The following is a 23,320-nucleotide window of genomic DNA, read 5'->3' as shown; positions in this document are numbered from 1 at the left end:
AAACTTCAGTAAAAACCTTAAAAAGATATTTGCTCAAAGAACAGAGATTCCTCTGAAATTCAGTAACATTAAAACATCAAGTTTTCCTGAGGTTTTAAGCAATAATTAATGTTTTGGACCTTTTAGATTGGGAAAAAAAGGTGTTAAATATGGAAGAATCCATCTGCACAAGCTTTCTTAGAGCCAAATCGCTTCCAGAAGCATTAATAATGGATAATAGCATCAAAGAACCTAAATATATCAACCCTACAGAGAAAAAACAATTACATCCTCAGCATTTCAGCTCATAAATACTTTCAGAACCAGAGTTGGTGTTTTTGTAGCAAACCTGTGGGTGGGTAAAGATCAATGTTAGAAAGAACAAACCAGGTGACGCTCTGTTAACATAAAACTTTTATTAACACAGGTTTTTCAAGAATGTAGTACATGTATGTATAAAGTCAAAATAAACAAATACAGGAGAGGATCGAAGGTTTCATTTCTTCTTGCCCAACACGGCTTCTGTTGCGGCGGCTGCAGATGCTGCGGCGTCTGCCTTCAACTTCTCCTCTCTCTGCTCGAGGAAGACCTTGTAGTCATCTGCTGAAAGACTGCACAGGAAATACAAGAGAATTATCACAAGGAAACAGATTTACCAAAATTACCTGCAAAATTGTTCAAATAAGTGTCCCTTCAGAAATGAACATGCTGTCGCCTGGTTGTTTATTCTTAATAAAACTGAACGATCAGACAGAGCTTCAACTCATCAGGGAATCAGCGACTGGAGAATTGGAGAACAATGGCCTCGCTACAGCAGCGTCGAACCAATCTTCAGAGGAATCCAGCATTAATGAGGCAAAGATATCAATTTATCCTCTGAGGTAACTCGCAATAATCATAATGTGCTGCAGCCACAGGACACATTAGGTTTGATGGGAGTCTGAGAAGTACTTCATTAAGAGAGGCAAAAACAGAAAGAGGGTGAATGTCTGAATAATAACAAACAGCAGCTAGTGGCAAAATAAACAGAACACTGAGTTTGTCGGGGATGATAAATATATGTTTATATGAACGAGAAAACAGCTGGATGAGGTGCAGAGGAAGCTTGTTTGTCTTGTGGCATTTAAAAGGCATTTGGAAACCAATATTACAACGTATAGCATCTATTTGCAATATCCAGGACTTCTTATTACACTTATTATATCACTGACTGCATACTGCAGTAAAGCAGCATGTTTGTTAGGTTAGAACAGACAAAGCCCTGAAGATAGGAGGAGATATCTTTAAAAACCAAGAGCTTCCTTTTATTCAAACACTTGAGACAAACAAGACCTGAACAACTGAAAGTCCACATCAACAGTTGTGTCCTGGAGGAGCACAGAAAAGCTTTTTACTATTTGTGGTGTGAGATTGCAGGCAGGTCCTCCACTGCAGCACACAGTCCACCTAAGGTTAACCAGGAATTATTCATACCCTTGGAAGATTCAGATTTTTATTTATTTTTATTCAACCAAGGAGTTCATTTCTGACAGGAAAGGAGAATCTTAAAGATGATAAAACTATTTAAAAGGAGTATATATAATCTTCACCAATAATCTGGGGGAAAATTGTTATTGGTATTACAGCAATCAAGCCCTCCTTATAATTACTGAGCAGGTTCAGCATGATGAGCTTCTTTGGTTGCTGGTTCCAGGTGTCTGAGGTTCGAGGCCTCCTTGCCATCATCCTTATCTTCAGTCACCTCCTTCAATTCTCTATCAGGATGTCAGGACTGGACATCTCCAGTCAGGAGAAACATGTTGGTCAAATGAAAAGATTACTAAATCTGCAGGGGTATGAATAGTTTTAGGTTTAACTGTACACCACTCTAAGATCAAGACTTTTTGGCTGCACAACAACTTTAAACTGCATTTTCTTTTTTAAACTTTATTGTTTGCTCAGTTTTCTTCAGCTCCATCAGGACCAAGCTGTCCTTTCCATTGCTGCCACAGAAACTGGAATTTACGCTTTGAAAACACTCCGAGTCGGTCAGTGCTGTGCTCTACTTGCTGGTCCTCCTATGAAAACCCCAGCTCCACTACGGACACCTCAAAATTCAGCTGCAAGAACGCTGAGGAGAACCAGAAAGCAAGTCCGTATCACATTTGATTTTAAAGACTCTGGCTACCTTTGCCTTGTATGGCTCATTTAAAGCTGTTTTTAAAAAAAGGAGTAATGGTTTAGGTTCAACCTGTTTATTTTCTTCCACCTTATAAGCTCCACCGTGGGAACAACCTTCCAGGAGACCAGACGGAGGCTGAGAGTGTTTTAAAAACTGATCTCTTAGCCTTGATTTTACTGGAACTACAGTACATTTTTCTTATTTGTTTCATATTTAATTCTATTTTATCCATTTATCAAATTCAAAAAATGATAACCGTCACTTTGTTTTATTACATTCCCTAATACCATTATTTTGTTTTTATCTAGTTTTTAAGCATATTTCACATCATCAGAGATGCTATTGTATATGTTTTCTTTATTTTTAATTTTAGAATTCAAGGATTTTATTGTTTTTTATTATGCTAACTAACTTGCAGCTGCATTTATTAAGTTCTATATTTTATGACAATTATTCTATTTGTCGAATAATATTAATTATGTTATTTATTAATGTGATTGCTGGTTGGTTGAAAGTGTTTTATGTTACATTTAATTGTATAAAATAAAGTCTGATCAGCCAATTAATGGATTAACTGATTATAGATTGAATATAAACTGACCTTCCTACTTATCCTGCCTGTTTTGGATGCGTCTCTGTTACCACACTCCTGGTTTGAACGATGAGGTCAACACCAGGCTACTGCAGAACTAGGCAGCATGCTGAGGAGGTAAAGCAACGTTTAAATCAGGTGTATGGCCACATCTAAACATCTAAAATATGGTTTTTCTACAAAGTCCGAATGCAGAGGAGTGACCAATAAAACTATTTATGTCATCTGTTGTCATAAATTCATATTTTAAAGGCCCCCAAATACTTAGTGGGCATAAAGTTGAGTAAGAGTAGTTATTTATGGAAATAATTCGGGGGATTTCAGGTTTTGAGAATGATTGGATAAGTGTGTTGTGTCAAGTTTCTCCTTTAAAACTCAATATTTTCCCCATTTGCGTACCTGTTTGTTGTAGTAACAGTCTGACAAGTTTAAAACTCAGCAATAAAAGATGACTTTCCTGTTCACACTGAAGTACTTTTAATGTTGTAATAACCTGCTTTATGGCACATGGTCTTAAACCTAATTACACAAAAAGATTAGCAGCCTTGGGTCTCCATAGATATGGAGTTCTTTTGCTGATCTCTAGTGGACATTTGAGGGCATTGCAGGATGTGCAGAAAACAAACATGATCTGACAGTCTGTCCTGCTCCTCCACATGGTATTTTAAAGGCTGCACTGGACCTTTGGACACATCGTCCTGCATGTTTAAAATGTGTTTCTGCTTCAAAGTCCTCAAGAAGACTGTAAATGATCTAAGGATATCAGCTTCGGTGAAGCAGGAAGACATCTAAAACATGCAGGACCAGAGACAGGTTACAGAATCTGAGCTTACTCGTTGACTACTTTGATTCCCAGCGAGCGTGCCGAGCCGACGATGCTTTTGACGACCGTCTCGAGGGAGGCGTCTCTCATCTTGAAGCACTCATCTTGAGCTTTCACCTGTGCGATCTCGTACACAGCTCTAACCGACACCATCCCGGCTGTCTCGTGGCCTTCACCGTAACAACAGAAGAAAGACAAAATAATATTCAGGCCATGTGTGATGGGGAAAGTTTGCCAGAGACGTAGACAGAGTGAGCAGGGACGTGCCCTTCCAGGAGGGGAGGCGAGACGAGACACAGCGCTGGTATTAGGATACAAGGCTGAGGATCGCTTTGAGCAAAAAGGTAGAAATCCAGAAGGCAGTCTTCCTGCCTGAGCTGCAGTGCTCCCTCTCCTCATTAATAAAACATCAATCGCTACAGAGCCAAACACTGACTACATGGAGAGATGCTACAGTGAAGTCAGAGGAGATAAAGGGCTGCTTCTTACCTGTCTTACCGGCACCTTTAGCGATTCCTGCTGCCTGTCTGAGGAAGTAAGAGACGGTGGGCCGACCGATCTTCAGGTCATACGTTCTGTCAGGCTGAGGAGACAGACAGCATCAATTAAATAAAACTCTGGCTTTAAAGTCATTATTTCATCAAAGGGTTAAAACTCTACACTTTCTCCCACATTTCCACACATAATCACAAATTAAATTTTATTTTAGTGGAATTTTGCAGTTGAAACCAGACGTTTACATACACCAAAATTACTTTATATTACAGTATTATGGAAACCCCCAGGTGATGTCATGGCTTTGTAAGCTTCTGATAGGTTAAATGGAGCCCCACCTATTGATGTATTCTAAGGCAACACCTCAGTACAGTAGTACTCAGTACTACTTCCTTGTGTGACATCATGGAATAATCAAAAGAAATCAACCAAGATATCAGGAAGAGAAGTCTGGATCATCCTTAGGGAACAACCTTCAGGTGCCACGTTCATCTGTTTGAACAGTTATACTCTTTGGATAGAGACAATATTCACAGAGATATTACTCCCTTACTGACATGGCCTGAAAGGCCACTCAGAGAAGAAGATGCCATCACTCTAAAAGCAACATAAAAAGCCAGATCACAGTCTTGTGGAGTTAAGTGAATCTGAAGTTTAAGTATTTAGCTAAAATGACCAGGTGTGTGTGAGCAAGACTGCCTAAAAACCTGACCCGGTTACATCAGTTCTGTCAGGAAGAATGGGCCAAAATCCCAGCAAACTATTGTGGAAGGAGACCCAAAAAGCTTGACCCAAGTCAGACAAATACTCTACAAATATGACCTGAAGAAAGTAATCAAAAGTTCTAAAAGAAATGATCTCTTATTATTCAGACATTTAGCAAATAATAATTCTGGTAATCCTAACTGACCTAAAACAGGAAACGTTTAAGTCTCATTTAATGTTAAACAATGAGAGAAAAGTAGGCTTTTTATACAGTATATGTAAACATTGGGTTTCAAAATGGTTGTGATAATCAATGAATGAATCAATCAGTCTTTATTTAGAGCAGTTTACACACCTAAAGTAACCAATGTCTTTACAGGTCCATAAAGAAATAAAATCATGAAATAAGCAATGAGATTCAACATCTACAGTAAAACTTATAGAATAGGAGCAGCTAAAGCAATTAAAAACTTTGAATAAAACCAGCTTGATACTTCTGCTCAACTGGAATAAAAACCAGGTTATAAGGTAGCTCATATTTATGAAATGGAAGGAAAAAGAATCCTGGCCTTCAAATAAAATCAGAAAAGTGTATTTACATGTAGCCACCTGTTGTGAATGTTTGGTAACACAAGTTTTCACTGAAGTTACAGCTCCAGTCTGGGTCTCCACCAGCTCTGCACGAGCAGCATGTTGGTGTATCACATAAAATCCTATTTTAACACTTTAAAGTTTATCACTTTAATAAGAGAAGATCTGCAAACATGCAAAGGATATGAAAGCTTTTGGAAGGGAACATTTACAGGGATTTCTAAAATTAGCTTTATTTGTCCCACACAGATACACAGAAATGACAAATTAACTTTTGAAACAAGAAATTTAGATCAGAATTTATTTGCTGCCTACCATAAAAACCGCTGAAATAATTTATTAGTTGTCGCAGCCATTCTTAGTTTGTCCACTTATTGTAACAATATGATCAGAAATCAGATTTTTGTTCATCTGAGACATAATTATCCAGTGAAACAAAATAAAGTCTTATATTTTTCCAAGCAGTCCTCTTAAAATGATCTATGCTTGGTACAAACATGAGGCTAGGAGAACGTGTTCACCAGCTGTGTGTTTAAAAACCTCAAACATCATCTCCCAGAAGGTTTCTAGTCCCCAGTGTTGAGTCCTATTATAATAGATCTAAGCTGATGGGGGATTTGACCAAAAATCTGCAGTAGAGAGGAAGGCTAATATATATATACACCATTTTATTTTCTGTGTAATAAGTTGAGCACAAGTAACTTTGTAATATTGCCAGGATCAGATAGCATGAATACCAAACAGAGCTGAGATACGAGGGCAAAAAGAACCAAACAAGGGACCAGCTGGAGCTATCAATGCCCAGAACATACAGATGGTTGAGTCTGAGGGGGCGAAGCGACCTTGACTCTCACTGTTTTACAGAATGTGATAAAGACAAGTCCTCAGAGTTTATTGTTCCTCGACAGGAACATGGTTGCATTGATTTATAACGTTAACATTAAACTTCATCAGTTTGAAATCTGTTTTTTTGTCTCAAACTGAATCTGGATTAAGCAACCTTTGATTCATGCTTATAAGACATAAAACTGAAGTCAAAAACACATTTTCCTTACAAACTGCCGGTCATTTTCTCTACTTATTAAGAGAAATTTCAAATTTCATTTAATTAAAGATTGGTTTTTCATTTTTTGTGAAGCATTTGTTTTTACATATGGTGTTTAAATAATAATAAAACAAATAAAGCAAAACAAGTTCTTTTTTTAATTTAAATTTTATTTTTAGAAATCGTAACGTTTTAGAAATGTTGTCTTTTTTTGTGCCGTCGTGTTTTCCTAAATAGGCTACAACAGTTGCTTATCCAAGGCCATTGCTAATTTATTACCGCCTTGGCATTGTGTTAACATACCTGTATGGTCCAGACCAAACTGCCAAAAATCCTGCTTTCATAGAGCTGATCACTGATGATGATCAGTTAAAAACGTCCATCTTATTAGCAGCACCTGTCTGCTAATTTCCTCTTAAATTCTATGGAAACAGCAAAGGGTGTACTTAGAAAAAAACACACTCCGTTCATGTGAAAAACTGAGTTTGAGGAGCTCCAGAGATGTTGGTTTCTATTCAAAGCCTGGAGTTTTGGCATGTGTTAAATGCTTTAAAATGCCGAATTTGCTCTGGTTTCGATTATTTCGGTCTGAATCCCCAGGAGAACAGCTGGTATCTATGCGTATCTCTCCTGGTTCTGTTTACAGCAAGCTGTTGCAGGCGGGAAGACATCTGAGACAGAAACGAACCAGTGAGACAAACCAGCGAGTTTGGAGACATTTCTGTGTCGATTAATCTCCACTAAAAGCAACTTTTGCACTAGAAAATATAGAAAATATAGAAAAGATAGAAAATCCCACATACCCATAAAATGATAATGAACTAACTGGATGGATTTTAATTTTTTGTCCACCTCTGAGTGCTGCTGAACATCTGCTCCCCAGCTCCATCTGCCCTCTGTCTCCATGCTGCCCTCAGGAGCAAAATAAAAATAATCTCATGAGCCCCACTCAGTTATTCTGGCCCTTTTTCTTTTGAATACAGCTCCTCCGCCTTGCTGCGGACCCCTGGAAAAACAAAAACTGACACACTGATCCAATCAATAAATCATCTGGCAGAAAGTTTGCTTTGGATCAATTTTTATCTGTCTCATAAAAAATAGCAAACAGTGGACCGTGGGCTGAAGTGAGGAGATTCAGCAGAGCTGGTGATTTGTCATCAGCATCGAGTTATCCAACAGAAGTGACCTTTCAGCTGAGGAAACTGAATTTTTCTCCATCCAGGGAGATGTCTTTGCTCGTTATTGCTTGTAGAGGGTCCAGTAAGGAGTTTTTGGTTTGCTTCACCGCTTTTATAAAATAAAACCTACATTTCCACCAGCTTTTCTATGGCAGGGAAATAAATAATAAAAGAACAGCAACGGTTTCTATGCGGAAGTGAGCTCAGAGGAACAGTTACTGTAAAAGATAACGACCAAAACACCTTGAAAACAGTCTGAGGGGTAAGAGATACTCCTGTGTGTCCTGTGTTAGTTAAACAGTTAAACAAAAAGAGATTAAATCAGTGCAGCAAAGGAAAGAAAAATCCCTGCTTGGCTTTGTCCAAACATGATACTTTTCTACATTAAGGACAAAAAGACATTCACTGCACTGCTGTTTCAGCCCCTTGTTACGTAAAACTAGTTGCTTTTAACCATGACAAGATCACTTTATTTCCCCTTCAGCCTGTCTCAACAACCACTGCTAGCATTAAATGTTAAATAAATATGAACAGAACATATTGTTTGTTTGTAATACCCTACATCCTGTAAACAATACAGAGAAATTATTTCTATATTGAACACATGGCTGAAATGGTGCTGCTGAGTTTCTCCATCTCTCTATCCAAGAAGAAACCACTGATGGATCCCTTCCAACCATTAACTCTGGGTACTCTGGGTGTTTTTCTTTTCCATAGAAAGTAATCCTGACCCAGTGCTTCTGTGTTTTACTGTGTGTCTCCTTCCAGTCCAGCCAGCGGCATCAGATGGTTGATCTCATACATCCAGGTTCTCCTGGTTTCTTTCTGATAAAACGTTTTGTTCTACTATTGCTAAAAGCTTGCCCAGTTTGAACAACTGCTGCAAAGTCAATGGTTGAATGACATCTGCAACCTGCTTACTCAGTGTTCCCAGGACCAAAGTTTAACAAGGAGAGGCAGCGTTTGGTTTCTATGCTCCTCAACTCTGTGCAGAAACTGTTGGTTCCTTTAAACCAACCAAAGTCCGGAGAAAAACTTTAAGACCTTTAAACAAGTCTGAAGAACAATTGTTTAAGGAAGGATAACAAGAAAGTCTCCCTCCTTAAAAGGAAAATATAACGAAATTAATTTTGCACTTTCCTGGAAAAGCAACCGTCATCTTCTCTAAAACCGTGTAGTAACTACCTGCACAAGTGCAGAGGTATCCATCTGAACGTGCCCTCAGTCAAGGTGATATCTGGTACCTTGTTCATATTTGCTTCTGTGATGCACTCAACCATCTGTTGACTACTACTCTGTTATATCTCCATCAGTCTCACAGCAACAAGCATCTTTGAACATGTAGCTTGAACTTCTTTGTCTTTATCAGACCGGTGAGGAACAACTTCTCCACAAACCGTCTCCAGACTGAGAGAAGGACAATGCAGCTTACTCTGTTGGCACAGCCGCAGTTAATTCAATATTTATTTATGCACTGTGATGTGTCATGGTGATCCTTTATTGCCAGCTGAAACGCTGGAGCACAGCATACAAATGAGCCACACAGTCTGTAGGGTAGAATCCCTGGAAAGTTTATAACATCAGCCGACCGAAGAAGTATTTACACCTCATGGACTTTTCACATTTTGTTACAGTAAAACCACAAGTTCCGTGTTTTGTTTTTTGTTTGGGTATTTTATGTGATAAACCTACACAAAGTAGTGCATAATTGCAGGATAAGTTGGTTTTCATTTTTGTTTTCAAATAAATACTTTAAAAAGGTTGGCATTTATTTGTTTTTTGTAGTATTTTTTGCACTACTAGTCATGTTATTTTTTTTCATTTCATGCATTTATATTCAGTCCTTCTGCCATAATGCTTTGCAGAATAACCTGCTGCTGCAATTACAGCTTTTGAGTCTGAAATATTTGGCGCTTCTTCTTTAGAAAGAAGCTCAAGCTTAAACAGACAGGATGGAGATTATATTATACTCTAATCTTCTCTAACAAACCACCGAGGCCTTCGCACGGTAGCTGTATTTCTACAAAGTGTAAATTACACACTTTATTTACTAATTAGAAATTATTATTTCGGGGCATCGTCATAAAATGAGCTAAATACAAATGCATGCCACACTTTACAGATTTTCATTTGTAAAAACTTTGAATTATTTCCGTTCTACTTCATAATCTTGGATTATATAAATACACAGAAGAGACATGAACACTTTTGCAAGACATTGTATAGCCACAGCCAGCTGTTGCCCTCTGGCTTTAGTATCCAGGCTCAGACTTCTTATTGAAAGCACAGAAATATGTGGCAACATCTGCTCAAACTGCCCATTTGTTCTTTTAAAGACACGCTGAGATATCTGCTGAAAGCTACTGATGCAACGGAGCTGAAACGCAGCAGTAAAACATTTGCATCGAGCTAAAGGCACACAGCTAACATAAAGCACAGCATGCAGAGCAGTAAAAACCACCAGCAGATGGCACTAATGTGCTAGCCCCTGCTGTGCTGGCAGAGCTGTTGCTGGATATTGCGTCGGAGACTAAATTCATGCCTTTTAAAGGATTAGACGACCCCCCCCACCCGTCCCTCTTTTCAGCACAAATCTCATTATAACTCACAATCAGGCAGCTGGGAGGACACAACTTTAGATTTGAAACAACACACAAAGTGAGGGGGTGGTATGATGAGTCAAAACAATATCGGTCGGAGTAAAATACAAACTAACAACACCCATTTTCTGAGTAAATCCCATCCTCTGCATGTGTTTAATGCCTCTTGACTTCAAGCTCCTCTGGGCATTGTTGCTTCATTAATGAATGCAAACAGAAAGGCTTACTTCAGTGGTGGAGTATGAATAATGGAGGTTCTCCAGTGATGTTATGCAGCTTGCAGTGGGATTAACCCCGTTTGTGGGAGGGATGGGTGTTAACTGAGGAGGGTCAGAGATGGGTTAAAGAGAAGCACCTTGACATGGATCTTGATCGGAAGTGGGATGCCTTCCTTCAGCTCTTTGGTTTTCTCATTGAAGTCCTTGCAGAACTGTCCAATGGGGATACCTTTCTGCGTTTGGAAAAACAAAAAGAGGAGAAAAAAGATAAACGTGAAAAAAACGATGAAGAGCTGTGCTTAAAATGTATGAGTTCACAGATCATTCAGCTGAATATCACCAGCGTCACAATGTGCTGTCAGAATACAGATGCCGAAGCTGGTGTCAGTCAATCCGTCACCGAGTTTCAAACGCCTGACTATATCCACAGACATGTCAACTGTCCAGGAACCAACCCCCTGCTCATGTGGGTGCATTGTTGTTTTTTTTATTTCAAGCTGTCACCGCAGCTATGACTGAATGCATGTCAGAGCCCAGAGCCAAAGAAACCTGGTGATGAATGAGCTCCCATTTTCCTGGCTCCTGCAAGGCCAACCGGAGCGAAAGCAAAATGGATGGGTGACATTAAGTCAACACCCGGTCAACGCTGCACTTCTCTTTGGAGCTCAATTCAGGGGCAAAGACTAATAAAGAATCAAATTAATACAGCTGAAATTTAAGTAGACCTTCACCCGCCATCCTTCCCAAAGGCAACGTGCTTATTGAAGTGTTCATTTTAGAAATAAGGGGGAGAAAAGAAAAAATAACATATCTTATCCAGAGTTTAATAGAGTTGTGAGCCTCTACTCCTCCACAACAGAGCAGAGCCCACTCTAATAATGACTCTGATGAAAAGTCAGCCTCACTGAGACATTCGTCAATGACAGGCCGGGGAAAGACATTTATAAGAAGCTAACGGAGCGGCAAGCTCTCCGAACATCATCTCCGCTAAAGGTTTCAGGAATCACCTGATGAATGCAAATCAGTCGCCGTATCTCTGTCACTTCATTAGCGTCTAAAATGCTTCACATTTCCCTTCTCCTTGCAAACACAACAACAAAGTGATGACGAGCAACGTGTTAAAATAACAAGAAGGTTGGGCTTTTTTTGACGCTATCCAAATTACAAGTTCACGTAGGAGAAATAAAACAGCCCCCGTCCCTGGAGTCCTCACAAGGCTTTACCTTCCCTCCTCTTCCCACTAATTAATTGTTATCCCATGTGACAACCTTCTACCCGTAGCCCTCCCTTAATCCGCCTCTCATAAAACAACACAGGAAAGGTAAACAAGGAGGGATGGAGCAGTACAGGAAAGCATAATTAAATATGGATTAATATAAAGGCTGTGATGTTGGGCATGAGTCAAAGCAAACCCTCGGGCTCTGCCTTGCACATTCAGCACCCGCTCCTTCCCTCTGTTCAGTCCCTGTTGGATAATGATCTCTCCAACCGACTCAGACAGCCTTTCATACACCACAGAAAGCCATGAAAAAAGGCCTCCCTGACCGGCAGGAGATAATGCAAATGAATGTGCTAAAGATAGAGGCAGAGTTTTCTCCCCGTTAGGATGGTCTGTCAAAATCAAAATATATAAAAATATACAAATAAGTCAAGCAATGAGAACCAAAGGCACAACCCAACAGAGAGAGATGATTATAATTCAATAGGCTGATTTGCAAAAGTACTAATTCTACATTTAAATCTGTATCTTCTAGTTCTACAATGCAGCCGCTGGAGGCAAATCTTGACCCGATTTAGACAACTTGACTCTGGGATTCCTCTCACCATGCAGCCCCACATCTGCACGCGTCTGTCATTGGCCAGCCTGAGTTCAGATTCAGTACGTCTGATGCGGTTTGTATCACATTAGGTCAAAGGCACACACAGTGTTGTAAAATGTTCGTTTGTGAGCAAACTCCAGTCCTCGGAGGCATTTATCGTATCGTTATCATGAATTATCATGAATAACTCAAGAATGTATTACTGCAATGAAGTTTGGTGATAAGAATCCCACTGCTTTGACAGGAGTGGCTTGTAATCACAGCCACACAATTGTCTAAAAAAGTCTGCAAAGAAGTTGTAAATACTTAGCATGTAGTCAAGCTCTTCAGAGCTTGACTACATGCTAAGGAGATGAATCTAAAAGATGCATCTAAAAACTGCAGGACATCGGCCCTCGAAGAATCGAGTTTGACTCCTCTGCTCTACAGTTTCAATGGGTTTCTTTTGCTAATAGAAGGTGACACAGTCACCGAGGACAACAATTAGCTTTGGTTTTCCAGCTTGCAACGCACTATACTTGGGTGTGACTTCAATCCCAGGTCCGAGTTCTGAGATAAATCAAACATAAAGTCACAACATAATGTCTAGAACGCAAACATTTTCAACACTCAATTTTCTAAAAATCAAATTCACTCCTTCCCCTGACCTTTCAGGACTGCACAGGAACCATGCATAAATAACACTGATTAAATTTAGTGATAAAACCGTCTAAACCTCTTGGATGACAGCTGAAGTCAGCTGAAGTGATGACGCTCTTCCTGTTGGTTTTGTTGAGGTTTGGTGGCTACACTGGGTCCTGTCAAGAAAAACTACAACCTGGACAATGTATAAGGAAACAGAGTGTATAAGGAGTAGAGTTGGGGATTGATGGATTCTCCATTACCTCTTTCTCCGGTGCCGACATCCAGCCTAGAGCCACAGTGCAGCCAGAATCAGGTGAGCAAAACAATAAAATACATCTTATACCAACATTGAGGCTGCTAACAAGTTATATTCAAACCTAAAACGATGCTTCAACTCAAATGCAAGTACCCAACCAACGTTAGCCCATGTATGTTTCCATAGACAAACGACCAGCGTTAGCCAGGCAGATGACCAGACTCTGCGATGTGCTACTCCAGTCACTATAGCATCCAAGGGAAAGATGTTGGTGCAAATTGAAGAGTGCCACATAAAGGTTACAGCATGTTAAACTTTTCACAATATATGCTATAATCTCATGTGGCACTCAATTGCATCCAGAAATAATTCTGGTAAGCAAGCTCATGTAAACTTTTTTGAACCCGTCTCTTAAAAGAACTGGAATCGAGGATCACTAGGAACTAGAACTGAGGAATCAGAATTGTACTCTTTCGTACTCGTCGTCTTCCGCTTTATCCGGGACCGGGTCGCGGGGGCAGCAGACTCAGCAGAGACGTCCAGACGTCCCTCTCCCCAGACACCTCCTCCAGCTCCTCCGGGGGGAGCCCAAGGCGTTCCCAGGCCAGCCGAGAGACATAGTCCCTCCAGTGTGTCCTGGGCCGTCCCCTGGGCCTCCTCCCGGTGGGACGTGCCTGGAACAACTCCCGAGGAAGGCGTCCAGGAGGCATCCGGTACAGATGCCCGAGCCACCTCAACTGGCTCCTCTTGATGTGGAGGAGCAGCGGCTCTACTCCGAGCCCCTCCCGGATGGCCGAGCTCCTCACCCTATCTCTAAGGAAGTGGCGAGGCACCCTACGGAGGAAGCTCATTTCAGCCGCTTGTATCCGGGATCTCGTTCTTTCGGTCATGACCCAACGTTCATGGCCATAGGTGAGGGTAGGAACGTAGACCGACCGGTAAATCGAGAGCTTCGCTTTTCGGCTCAGCTCTCTCTTCACCACAACGGACCGGCACAGCACCCCCATTACTGTGGCAGCCGCACCGATCCGTCTGTCGATCTCCCGCTCCATTCTTCCCTCACTCGTGAACAAGACCCCAAGATACTTAAACTCCTCCACTTGAGTCAGGAACTCCCCTCCAACCTGAAGAGGACAAGCCACCCTTTTCCGGTCGAGTACCATGGCCTCGGACTTGGAGGAGCTGATCCTCATCCCAGCTGCTTCACACTCGGCTGCGAACCGCCACAGCGCATGCTGTAGGTCTTGGCTAGAGGGTGCCAGCAGGACCACGTCATTCGCAAAAAGAAGAAACGAAATCCTTTGGTCCCCAAACCAGACCCCTCCAGCCCTTGGTTGCGTCTAGAAATCCTGTCCATAAAAGTTATGAACAGGACCGGTGACAAAGGGCAGCCCTGCCGGAGTCCAACATGCACCGGGAACAGGTCCGACTTCCGATCGGGGAGGCCATTCCTCCCGATCACGCCTCTCCAGATGTCACTGTCGTTTCCCACGTGGGCGTCCCCCAGCAGAATAATGGAGTCCCCGGGAGGGGCACTATCCAGCACCCCCGACAGGAACGCCAAGAAGGCCGGGTACTCCCACTCGGCCCGTAGACTGAAATGATAGTCAGAGACCTCTCCCCAACCCGAAGGCGCAGGGATGTGACCCTCTCATCCACTGGGGTAAACCCCAACACTAGACGGCTGAGCTGGGGGGGCAACAAGCAAACCCTCCCCAGCCTGCCGCCTCTCCCCATGGGCCACTCCAGAGTAGAAGAGAGTCCAACCCCTCTCAAGGAGATGGGTTCCAGAGCCCACGCTGTGCGTGGAGGCGAGCTCGACTATTTCTAGTCGATATCTCTTGACCTCCCGCACAAGCTCAGGCTCCTTCCACCCCAGCGAGGTGACATTCCACGTCCCTAGAGCCAGCCTAAGCATCTGGGGATCAGGCCGCTGAGGTCTCCACCTTTGTCCACCGCCCAATCCTCTTTGCACCGGTCCCTCACGGTTCCCCCTGCAGGTGGTGGGCCCACTGGGGGATGGTCTCGCGTCTCTCGTTTGGGCTTGGCCCGGCCGGGTCCCGCGAGGAGCAACCCAGCCACCAGGCGCTCTCCGACGAGTCCCGACCCCAGGCCTGGCTCCAGGCCTGTGGTTAGGGAATCAGAATTGTTCAATTCAAATTAAACCTATCAAAATTACACATACATATGAACTTCAGGGTCAACTCATTCCTAATTCATAGGGTTAGGAATATGACAGAACCACAGCAAAAAGGGTTTTGCTTGTTAAACTGCACTTAAAATGCTTTCAAAGCCAATTAAATTAGCTTTAAACTACATCTCTGGCAAAATAACATTCAAATGATATTGATTTTCATTACGTGTATGTGTACCTCTGGTGACTTTGTCAACACGTTCTGTATAAAGAGAATTTCTCCTGGGTGGCCAAGACAAGCAGGGGCACCCTAAGCAGTCCCAAAATTAGCCTATACATCGCACTTGGTGAATAGGACCTGGACACAGCTTTTCAGCTATGGAAACCCATGCCATGAAGATCTCTCTGCATCGTTCTTGAGCTCCTCTGACGGCCACATGAGGTTTGGATGTCTGTAGAAAGCTGTCAGCATCTGTGCAGAGTTGCCACCATTTCCAAACTCTCCCGCTTTGTTATAAAACCACTAACAGCTGACTGTGGCACATTTATAGGTGGGGAAATTTCAAAACTGGACTTATTGCACAGGTGGCATCGTATCACAACATATAGAAATCTATTGAGCTATTAAGAGTGACCCATTCGTTCACGTTTGTAGAAGCAGCTTGCAAGCTTAGGAGCTGGATTTTATACAGATGTAACATGTAAAAGCAGCTGATTTGGATGGGTGAACATGTATTTTTGGTAATATAGTGCACATAATTCAAAATTCAGATGATAACTCAAATAATCAAATAAATATCAGTGAATTCAAGCAGTGATTTCTTTTGAAAAACCTTTGCCTTTAAACATCCAGCCCAGATCTTGGCCTGCAAGAAGCATAAAACTAGAAGAGAGAGATGTTAAATAAAAAAGCAGACCTTCACACTGCATCTGAAGACTAAGTTACATATGGGCCTCGGGCAGTTTAATAATTTACCTGCAGTAATCTCTCTGACTGGAACGAGTGTGTAACTGCAGTCTTTAAATGCAGCAAAGAGCTTGGCATGTCATGAAAGCCTTGTTGATGGTTGGCTCCTCAAACTTCACATGACATTTATCAGCAAGAAGAGAGCTGGAACGGCAACATTCATGTGCTGGCCAAATTGCTAACCCCGCTCAATGCATCTGAGCATCTAATCATCCACGAGCTCAAGCTGCCGGATAAATCCTCGTTTCTCAACCGTGGCTGATTAGGAGCTCTCCAGAATAAAAATGGCTGCAGCTCTTGAACCGAGGCGGAGGCCTTCCACGCCGCTGCCCGTGGACAAGGACATCTTCAAAGCCTTTTGAGATCCTGGGCGGCGGGATCAGACACTAATCTATGAAGATATTTCCTCGCTGTCCAATGCGGCGGTGAATAATTGCAACGGGATCCATTTGAAATCAGCGCGGAGGGATGAGTTTTATTACTCACAATTATAGGAGCAATTAGACATTTGCAATTAAAATCTGAGGAGTTTCCGTTTGATTCGACCCTTCCGCTGTGTTCACTGCTGTCTTTTTGACACTCTGTCCCTGTTAATGTGATTGGCCTTTCAGCTTCACTAACTCTTTTTAACAAGATGTAGCGCTGGTGTGGGTAGGATGGAGTGTGCCTGTGAATGGGAGGAAAGAGGAGGTGGAAATGGGAAAAAGAGACAGCCGAGGTATATTAAAGATGTCAGAGTGTGACAAGTGATAGTGGTCAATATTTGAACAACAAGAGGGGGGTTTGTTTGACTGAGACGGAAAACAGTGGGGGGCGGGCGAAGGAAAAGTGAAGCGAAGGCCGCTGGAGATCCTCATGAATATGGGCACGTGTTCTTCGATGTTTATGTATGAGCGCTTTGTCCTTGTTTTATCTGATGAGACACTTTAAAGAGTAGATACAAGCTGCTGACAGTGGGGAATGGCTTACAGTGTTGTGCACTTCTGTTTCTGCCGTTTTGTCACACCTAAATGTTCCAGATCATGAAAGAAAATAATATCTGACAAATATAACCCGAGTAAACACAAAATGCAGTTTTCAATTGAGGGTTACATTTATGAAAGGTTAAAAGCTACGGAATCCAACCTGGCCTTAAATGAAATCTTAATTGCCACCTAAACCTAATAACTAGTTGTGCCGTCAAGCATTTCCAGTAAGTAGCAATAAGTCTTTTACATCACTGAGGAGGAATTTCAGCCCAGTCTTCTTCAACTGTTTTGTATGCGCCACAGTCGAAGGTTTGTAAGCATAAATGGCCCGTTTAAAGCCATGCTACTGCATCTCAAATGGAATTCATTCCAGACTTTGACTAGACCACTCCAAAACCTTCATTTTGTTTTTGAGCCATCCCGAGGTGGACTTGCTGATGTGCTCTGAATCACTGTCCTGTTACAAACTGATGGCTATACATTCTCCTTCAGATTTTTCTTTGGGTTCTTTTTGTTCGGAGGGTTTTTGCATTGGAAGTCTCTTTCTTATTGTTAAATCAGGAATACCAACCTTACCCAAGCTTAACTGGCTCTCACTGGTTTTCCGCCAAAACCTTAGAAATAGATTTATAACCCTTTCCAGGTTAAAAGACATCCAAAACTTTTATTCTTCTTTAGATCAGGGGCATATTGTTACTTTTTGAGATATTTAAACCTACTTCATGTTAATACTTCAGACATTTAGCTGATTCCTTGATTCTACAGGTCTGCCAGTAATTAGGCCTGGGTATGGCAAGTAAAATATTTCATATGTGAGTTTTCCATAAAATTTTGTTAATCAGAGTTAATTCATGATTTAAGAATGATAGCAATTACTCTTAAACATAAGGAAAGCCTTCTTTGCATAGCTTTTATGAAATTATCCTTTGAAAACTGCATTTTTGTATTTACTTAGGTTGACTGATATTTAAACTGTTTAATGATCTGAAACATTTTAGTGTGACAAAGAAAAGCTAAGAAAAGAAATTTGTAAGGAGGCAAACTTTTTCACGGCACAATAAGCTTCTGAATGTTTGAGGGCTTCCGGTGTAGTTGCAGATGTTTCTCCATTTCAGACAAAAGAAACAAAGAAAGATAGAAGAAAAGGATCTTGGAGCAACAGGCGTAGCAAATATGAAGATAAAGGATAGAGATAAAAAAAAAATGGTGCTGGGATCAGGCAGCAGAATTAATTGCCCCTGGCATTCAAGGCCAACTGATAAATTGTCCCCGGCAGTCAGCATGGAGGTGGTCTGTCATACAGCGACAAAGGTGTTACAGTAAAGAAGAGGTGGTGGAAAGCGAGGTTAATTAAACCCTTTAGTGTGAACCACTCTCATTCATTACCTTCATTAAGTCATTCATTTAATCTGCTCCAGTGTCTGCGTTTTATCACACCCAGCCCCACTGCAGCGTCATACCGCTGATTAAGTTTCATGCTGAAGTCCTTTGGCTGCAGGGTGGAGGTAACTAAGAGACTAAAAATCAGGCCAGTTAAGGTGACATGCTGTAAATAGCTTGAAATAAATAGAGCTCACATGCATTTTCCTTGATTTTCCACTTCGGAATCAGTGGATTGGTCTTAAAAGTGGAAAATAAAAGCGATTTTCTCCCCTGGTCTTCACCGAACACTGCCGAGGCAAATCAGCAGGTCAAAAGAGAAGAGCCGGTCAAATCAGAGCAAGTGGAGACTCAGCTGAGCCAAACAGACTTGGGGATTTGTATTTAAAACAACAAACACAAGGTAAACCCTCTTATTGGAGTTTCTATTGTGTGGATCTTTGCTCAAAATAGAGGCAACCTTCCCTCTTTTGTTTGCACCTGGCATGAGGGGAAGAATTTGCCATTTGAGGGCTGGTTGAAAGCAAAGCGAGCAGGCGGCAGCGCACAAAATGAATTGCACGACAAAACATCCCATTTTCAACTCCATTAGGTCCCCCTCACAGACTTGACAGTGTTGTGCTTTTTGCCACTTCACATGATTAATCACGTGCGGAGGCTGCAGCAGGAACAGAGGCCTGAACTGCAGGCTGCCGCGGCTCCATGCTGAAGAGGACCGAAGAGAAGAAATGAGATGCGCTCAACATGTCGAGGAGAGACACAAACACAGAGTGTCAGGTGGGAGAATAGTCACCCTTTAACATGTGGAATCAAAGACACCTACTAACATTTGGGTCTAGTTGGCCATGGAAGCAGCTTTCATGGGTTTCAAACGGGGAGCAGCAGAGAGATGTTTTCCTCAGAGTGATAACCTCCAAGATGTTAGAGCTAGTAAACCAGGCTTCACATGCATCCATTTAAACTCAGCGGGATAAACAAACACAAAAATGTGCATAATTACAAGGTGGAAGGGAAAGCATGCATGATTTAAGAAATCATTGACACATAAATATCTGAAAGGTTTCACTTCAACATATATTACACCCTTTTAACCCAATACTTATGTTGCACTACGTTTTATTTATATTTATACTCTATATGTGGGGAATGTTAAAGGAAAGCTATGTTATGAATATTCCCAAGTTTTGAACATCTCAAAAACTGTTCAGCCCACCAAGACTTGACCGTCCACCTAAACTGACAAGGCCACAGAAAGCATTAATCAGTGAAACAGCCAAGAGGTCCATGGTAACTGTGGAGGAGGTGGAGAGATCCACAACTCAGGTAGAAGAACCTACTGACATAATAAATATTGTTTGTGCACTCCACAATTTGGGCTTTAGAGGGGAGGAAAAAAGAAACCCTTTCATGCAATCTCATGAACTTCCTTTGAAAGTTTTCCACAAAATAAAGATGACCTCAAATAGCTGAAAGAAGTACCTCTGGTACCATTAGCAAAACTAAACTTTCTGATCACATGCAAAACACTGTATGTGAAAGAACACTAATACCTCACATCAGCTAAAACACACCATCCCTCTGGGGACACATGGAGGTGGCAGCGTCATGCTGTGGGGGTGCTTTTCTTCAGCAGGAACAGGGAGCTGGTCAGAAATAATAGCAAAGACGCATGGAGCAACATTCAGAGCAATCCTGGAAAAATCCTGGTAATTACTTCAGACTGGGGCTAAGGTTCACCTTCCAGCTGGAAACCAAACCATACGACCGAAGCTACAAGGGAATGGTTTCAATTAAAGCCAGTTCATGAGCCAGTTAAAGGCTAGACCTAAATCAAATTAAGAATATGTGACCAGATTAGTAGATTGTTGTTCAATTAGTGTTAATACTTTTGCAAATCATTATATATACACCGCTGTTGTGTTATTTGTGTGTAAAGGTTCAGGCTCTACACTGGGATGCAGCCACCAGTTCCAACGCAGCCAGTAAAGATAATGCTGTACAACCACCTCACTGAGTCTCACTCCCAGACTGCTGTATACACTGCCTGTGAAACTTAAATAAACTACAGACATGTGTAATAATATAGTTTTTCCCCTCGTCAGAAATTCTAACCAAAAGGTTTTTGGTTGAATAAACCCATGAGCCTCAAGCTAAATAAATGCACCACAACCTGCAACACTAGAAGCTGAAATTCTTGTAATTAACATTTTGGGGCCAAAATGTTTCACTCACTGCATCATTGTTGCAAAGGCAACAACTATAAAGGTTATATTCTAGGCTATGCTGTCAACCCTTCATCAAATAAACCCAAGGTTGCTCAAATCTACTTTTATTACAAATCAAAGGAAATGTTTGTCTCTTACTGTTTTTCCCCCTTTCTGCAGATTCTTGTGCAGCTCCGTTTATTGATTAGACAGAACAAGCCTCTCAAACTACTTCTCTCTGCTGGAGGCGAGCTGCTCCAGGCTTCATTATCAGCTACCTGCAGACCTGTTGGCAATCAGCTTGAATTATGGGCATTACAAGAGCCAGATTTTGACAAGGAAGATTAATGTTTGGTGTTAAAAACAGGCAACATCTTCCATGCAGCTGCAGTTGAGGCCTCTCCCTGTGAAAACTTGGAGTAAGATCAGGAAGATGACTCCTTTGTGTTTGTGGAGGTCACCGGGTGGTGGAATGTTCTTTGTCGATGACGTAACCTCATGTGTCCTCCCAAACTTCCCCAATCATGTCTGAGGCAGAAAGTGATGAGTGCACAGTACTGTGGACAGCCTGCCCGCCTGGCTGCCCCTCGCCCATTCTCCAGCCTCATGCTCTCCTTCTTTTTTCCTCTGCAAAAGTGAGCGAGTGACCTTCAACCACACCCAGTCGGAAGAAGAAAAGGAGAAGGAAGGGAGATGAAGCAGCATAAAATGGAGAATGGGATAAAGATGAAATGTATGATATAAAAAAGGGAAAAGAGTTGAACAGAACACACATGCTATAATAAAAAAAATAATAAAACACTGGAGTGAGGAAAATGGAAAATCTCTCCTCTCTTGGAAGCCATCGGAGCGCGGAGTTGAATCTGACAAGAAAGATGACTCTCCATCCCTTTTCTCGCCAGTCTGATTAAACCTCTCACTCCACAATAAACCCAACACTCTGCAGGCTTCAGAAATGAGGGGAGCTGAGTACCTGAGCCTTGGCTAAAAATGTTAAAACCTTGAGGGTACAGTGACGCTGTGACATTCAAAATGTGTCTGACAAAGGAACCGAAATTGAATTGTAGAAGAAGTAATGAGCCAGCCATTTCCAAAGATTAATTTTCCCCAACAAAATCTGTCTGTAAAAATTCCCAATCCCTGTTTGAACATGCACAAAGCTCCCTAAAATAAGTTAATCTACAACAGAAAAATAATTTCCTTGTGTGTCGAAGGTACTAAGCAGACAGAAGGAGGTCTAATTAAAGTTGTAACATCTGCCTTCTGAGATCTTAATATGTCTTCAGGCTAGAAACATTTATCGCTCCACTTCCTCTGCTTCTCCTTTAAGCAAGAAGGGTAAAAAAAAGCTTTCTGCAAAAAACAAGAAAGTTCTGCAAGCAGTGGCGCTTTTTGTTATGGGCGATATCAAACGCTCTCGTCCATCGGGAGGCGAAACCAGATCTCAGGAGAAAAAAGGAATCTGTCAGTTTCACCCTGAATATGTGTTGAAGAGGAAGGGTGCTTATTTACATGCCCAGTTAATGAAACGTCAGCACCCCCCTGTGTAAAGCCAAGTTTAGGCATTGTGAGAACCTATAACCTTTTGCACTGAAAAGTTGGCTTTTTGCCTACTTGGTTATTTGGCGCTAAATGAAAAGGCTTCTCTGCTTCTCTGATCGGCTTCAGTTCAAAAGACATTTAAATTTATGAAACTGTTATTTAATTTGTCAAAACACTCGAAAAGAGTACTTTTCTTGGCAGCAGAATCACCTCCGATTGAGACAAGCATCAAAACTACAAATGTAGCTGGCCTGGTCGAACCTGGTCAGAATGCTTCTACAATTTCATCTCAATAACTTAAAAAACATCATCAAAATGTTAATTTATTATAGGAACTCAGTACAAAAAGTAATACACATTAACTGTATAGATTATTTGCACACAGTGATATAATTTAGATTAGTATAATTTGTGGCTAAAAACAAAATCCAGTGTCTCATAATTAAACATTACCAGTAAGACCAATAAAAAAGGGATTTTAGCACAGAGATGTTGAGAAAGTATACCCATGTGCTGTACATTATATGCACATAACACTTGGTCAGGTCTCTTTTGGTATGAGTTACTGCATCCAATTCCTAGTCCACGGCTGCACTGACTTTGAATGTGATAAAAAACATCAACAGGCAACAAAAATCAGTGAAACTTTCACATTGGACCTCAAACAACTTGGATTCAGTGTCTCTTCACTCTACCTTCAGACTCTCGGAATTTGATTTCCAAATGAAATGCAAAATTTTCTTTCATTTGAAAATAGGACTTTGGACATCTGACAGTCCAGACCCTTTTCTCCTTAGCCCAGGTAAGACTTCTGACATTGGCTCGGCTTCGGGGAGGGCTTAACACAAGGAAGGAGACGGTTGTAGCCCATGTCCTGTATACATCTGGGTGGGAGCTCAAAAAGCCCCACCTCTAGCTGCAGTCCATGCCTTGTGGAATTTGCCTCGCTTCTCAATCCCTTTTAGGGCTGCAATTATACCTGTTGTTTGTTCACCTTTTTTTAATTACACTTTTTCCTTCCACCCAACTTTCCATTAA

At 41.6% G+C, this 23,320-nt stretch overlaps 1 protein-coding gene across 5 annotated transcripts in view; it reads right to left on the bottom strand.

The window, feature by feature from the left end:
* Positions 1–375: 375 nt before the first annotated feature.
* The window catches only part of mrpl11 (mitochondrial ribosomal protein L11), a 79,664-nt gene continuing 56,719 nt past the window's right edge, over positions 376–23,320 (bottom strand). For 4 of the 5 annotated variants that reach the window (XM_047353644.1, XM_047353642.1, XM_047353646.1 and 1 more), the window contains 4 exons: positions 10,525–10,620; positions 4,045–4,138; positions 3,566–3,725; positions 376–590 (listed from right to left, as the gene is read on the bottom strand). In XM_047353644.1, coding sequence (XP_047209600.1) covers positions 476–590; positions 3,566–3,725; positions 4,045–4,138; positions 10,525–10,620 — 465 coding nt within the window. In that variant the 3' untranslated portion in view covers positions 376–475. The remainder of the gene's footprint in view (positions 591–3,565; positions 3,726–4,044; positions 4,139–10,524; positions 10,621–23,320) is intronic. The other variant, XM_047353647.1, reaches the window with a different exon arrangement.

This window comes from Girardinichthys multiradiatus, chromosome 23, assembly GCF_021462225.1.
Source record: "Girardinichthys multiradiatus isolate DD_20200921_A chromosome 23, DD_fGirMul_XY1, whole genome shotgun sequence".
Taxonomy (NCBI): Eukaryota; Metazoa; Chordata; class Actinopteri; order Cyprinodontiformes; family Goodeidae; genus Girardinichthys; species Girardinichthys multiradiatus.
The sequence above is the reverse complement of the archived record's forward strand: the minus strand, read 5'-3'. Positions and strand labels throughout refer to the sequence as shown.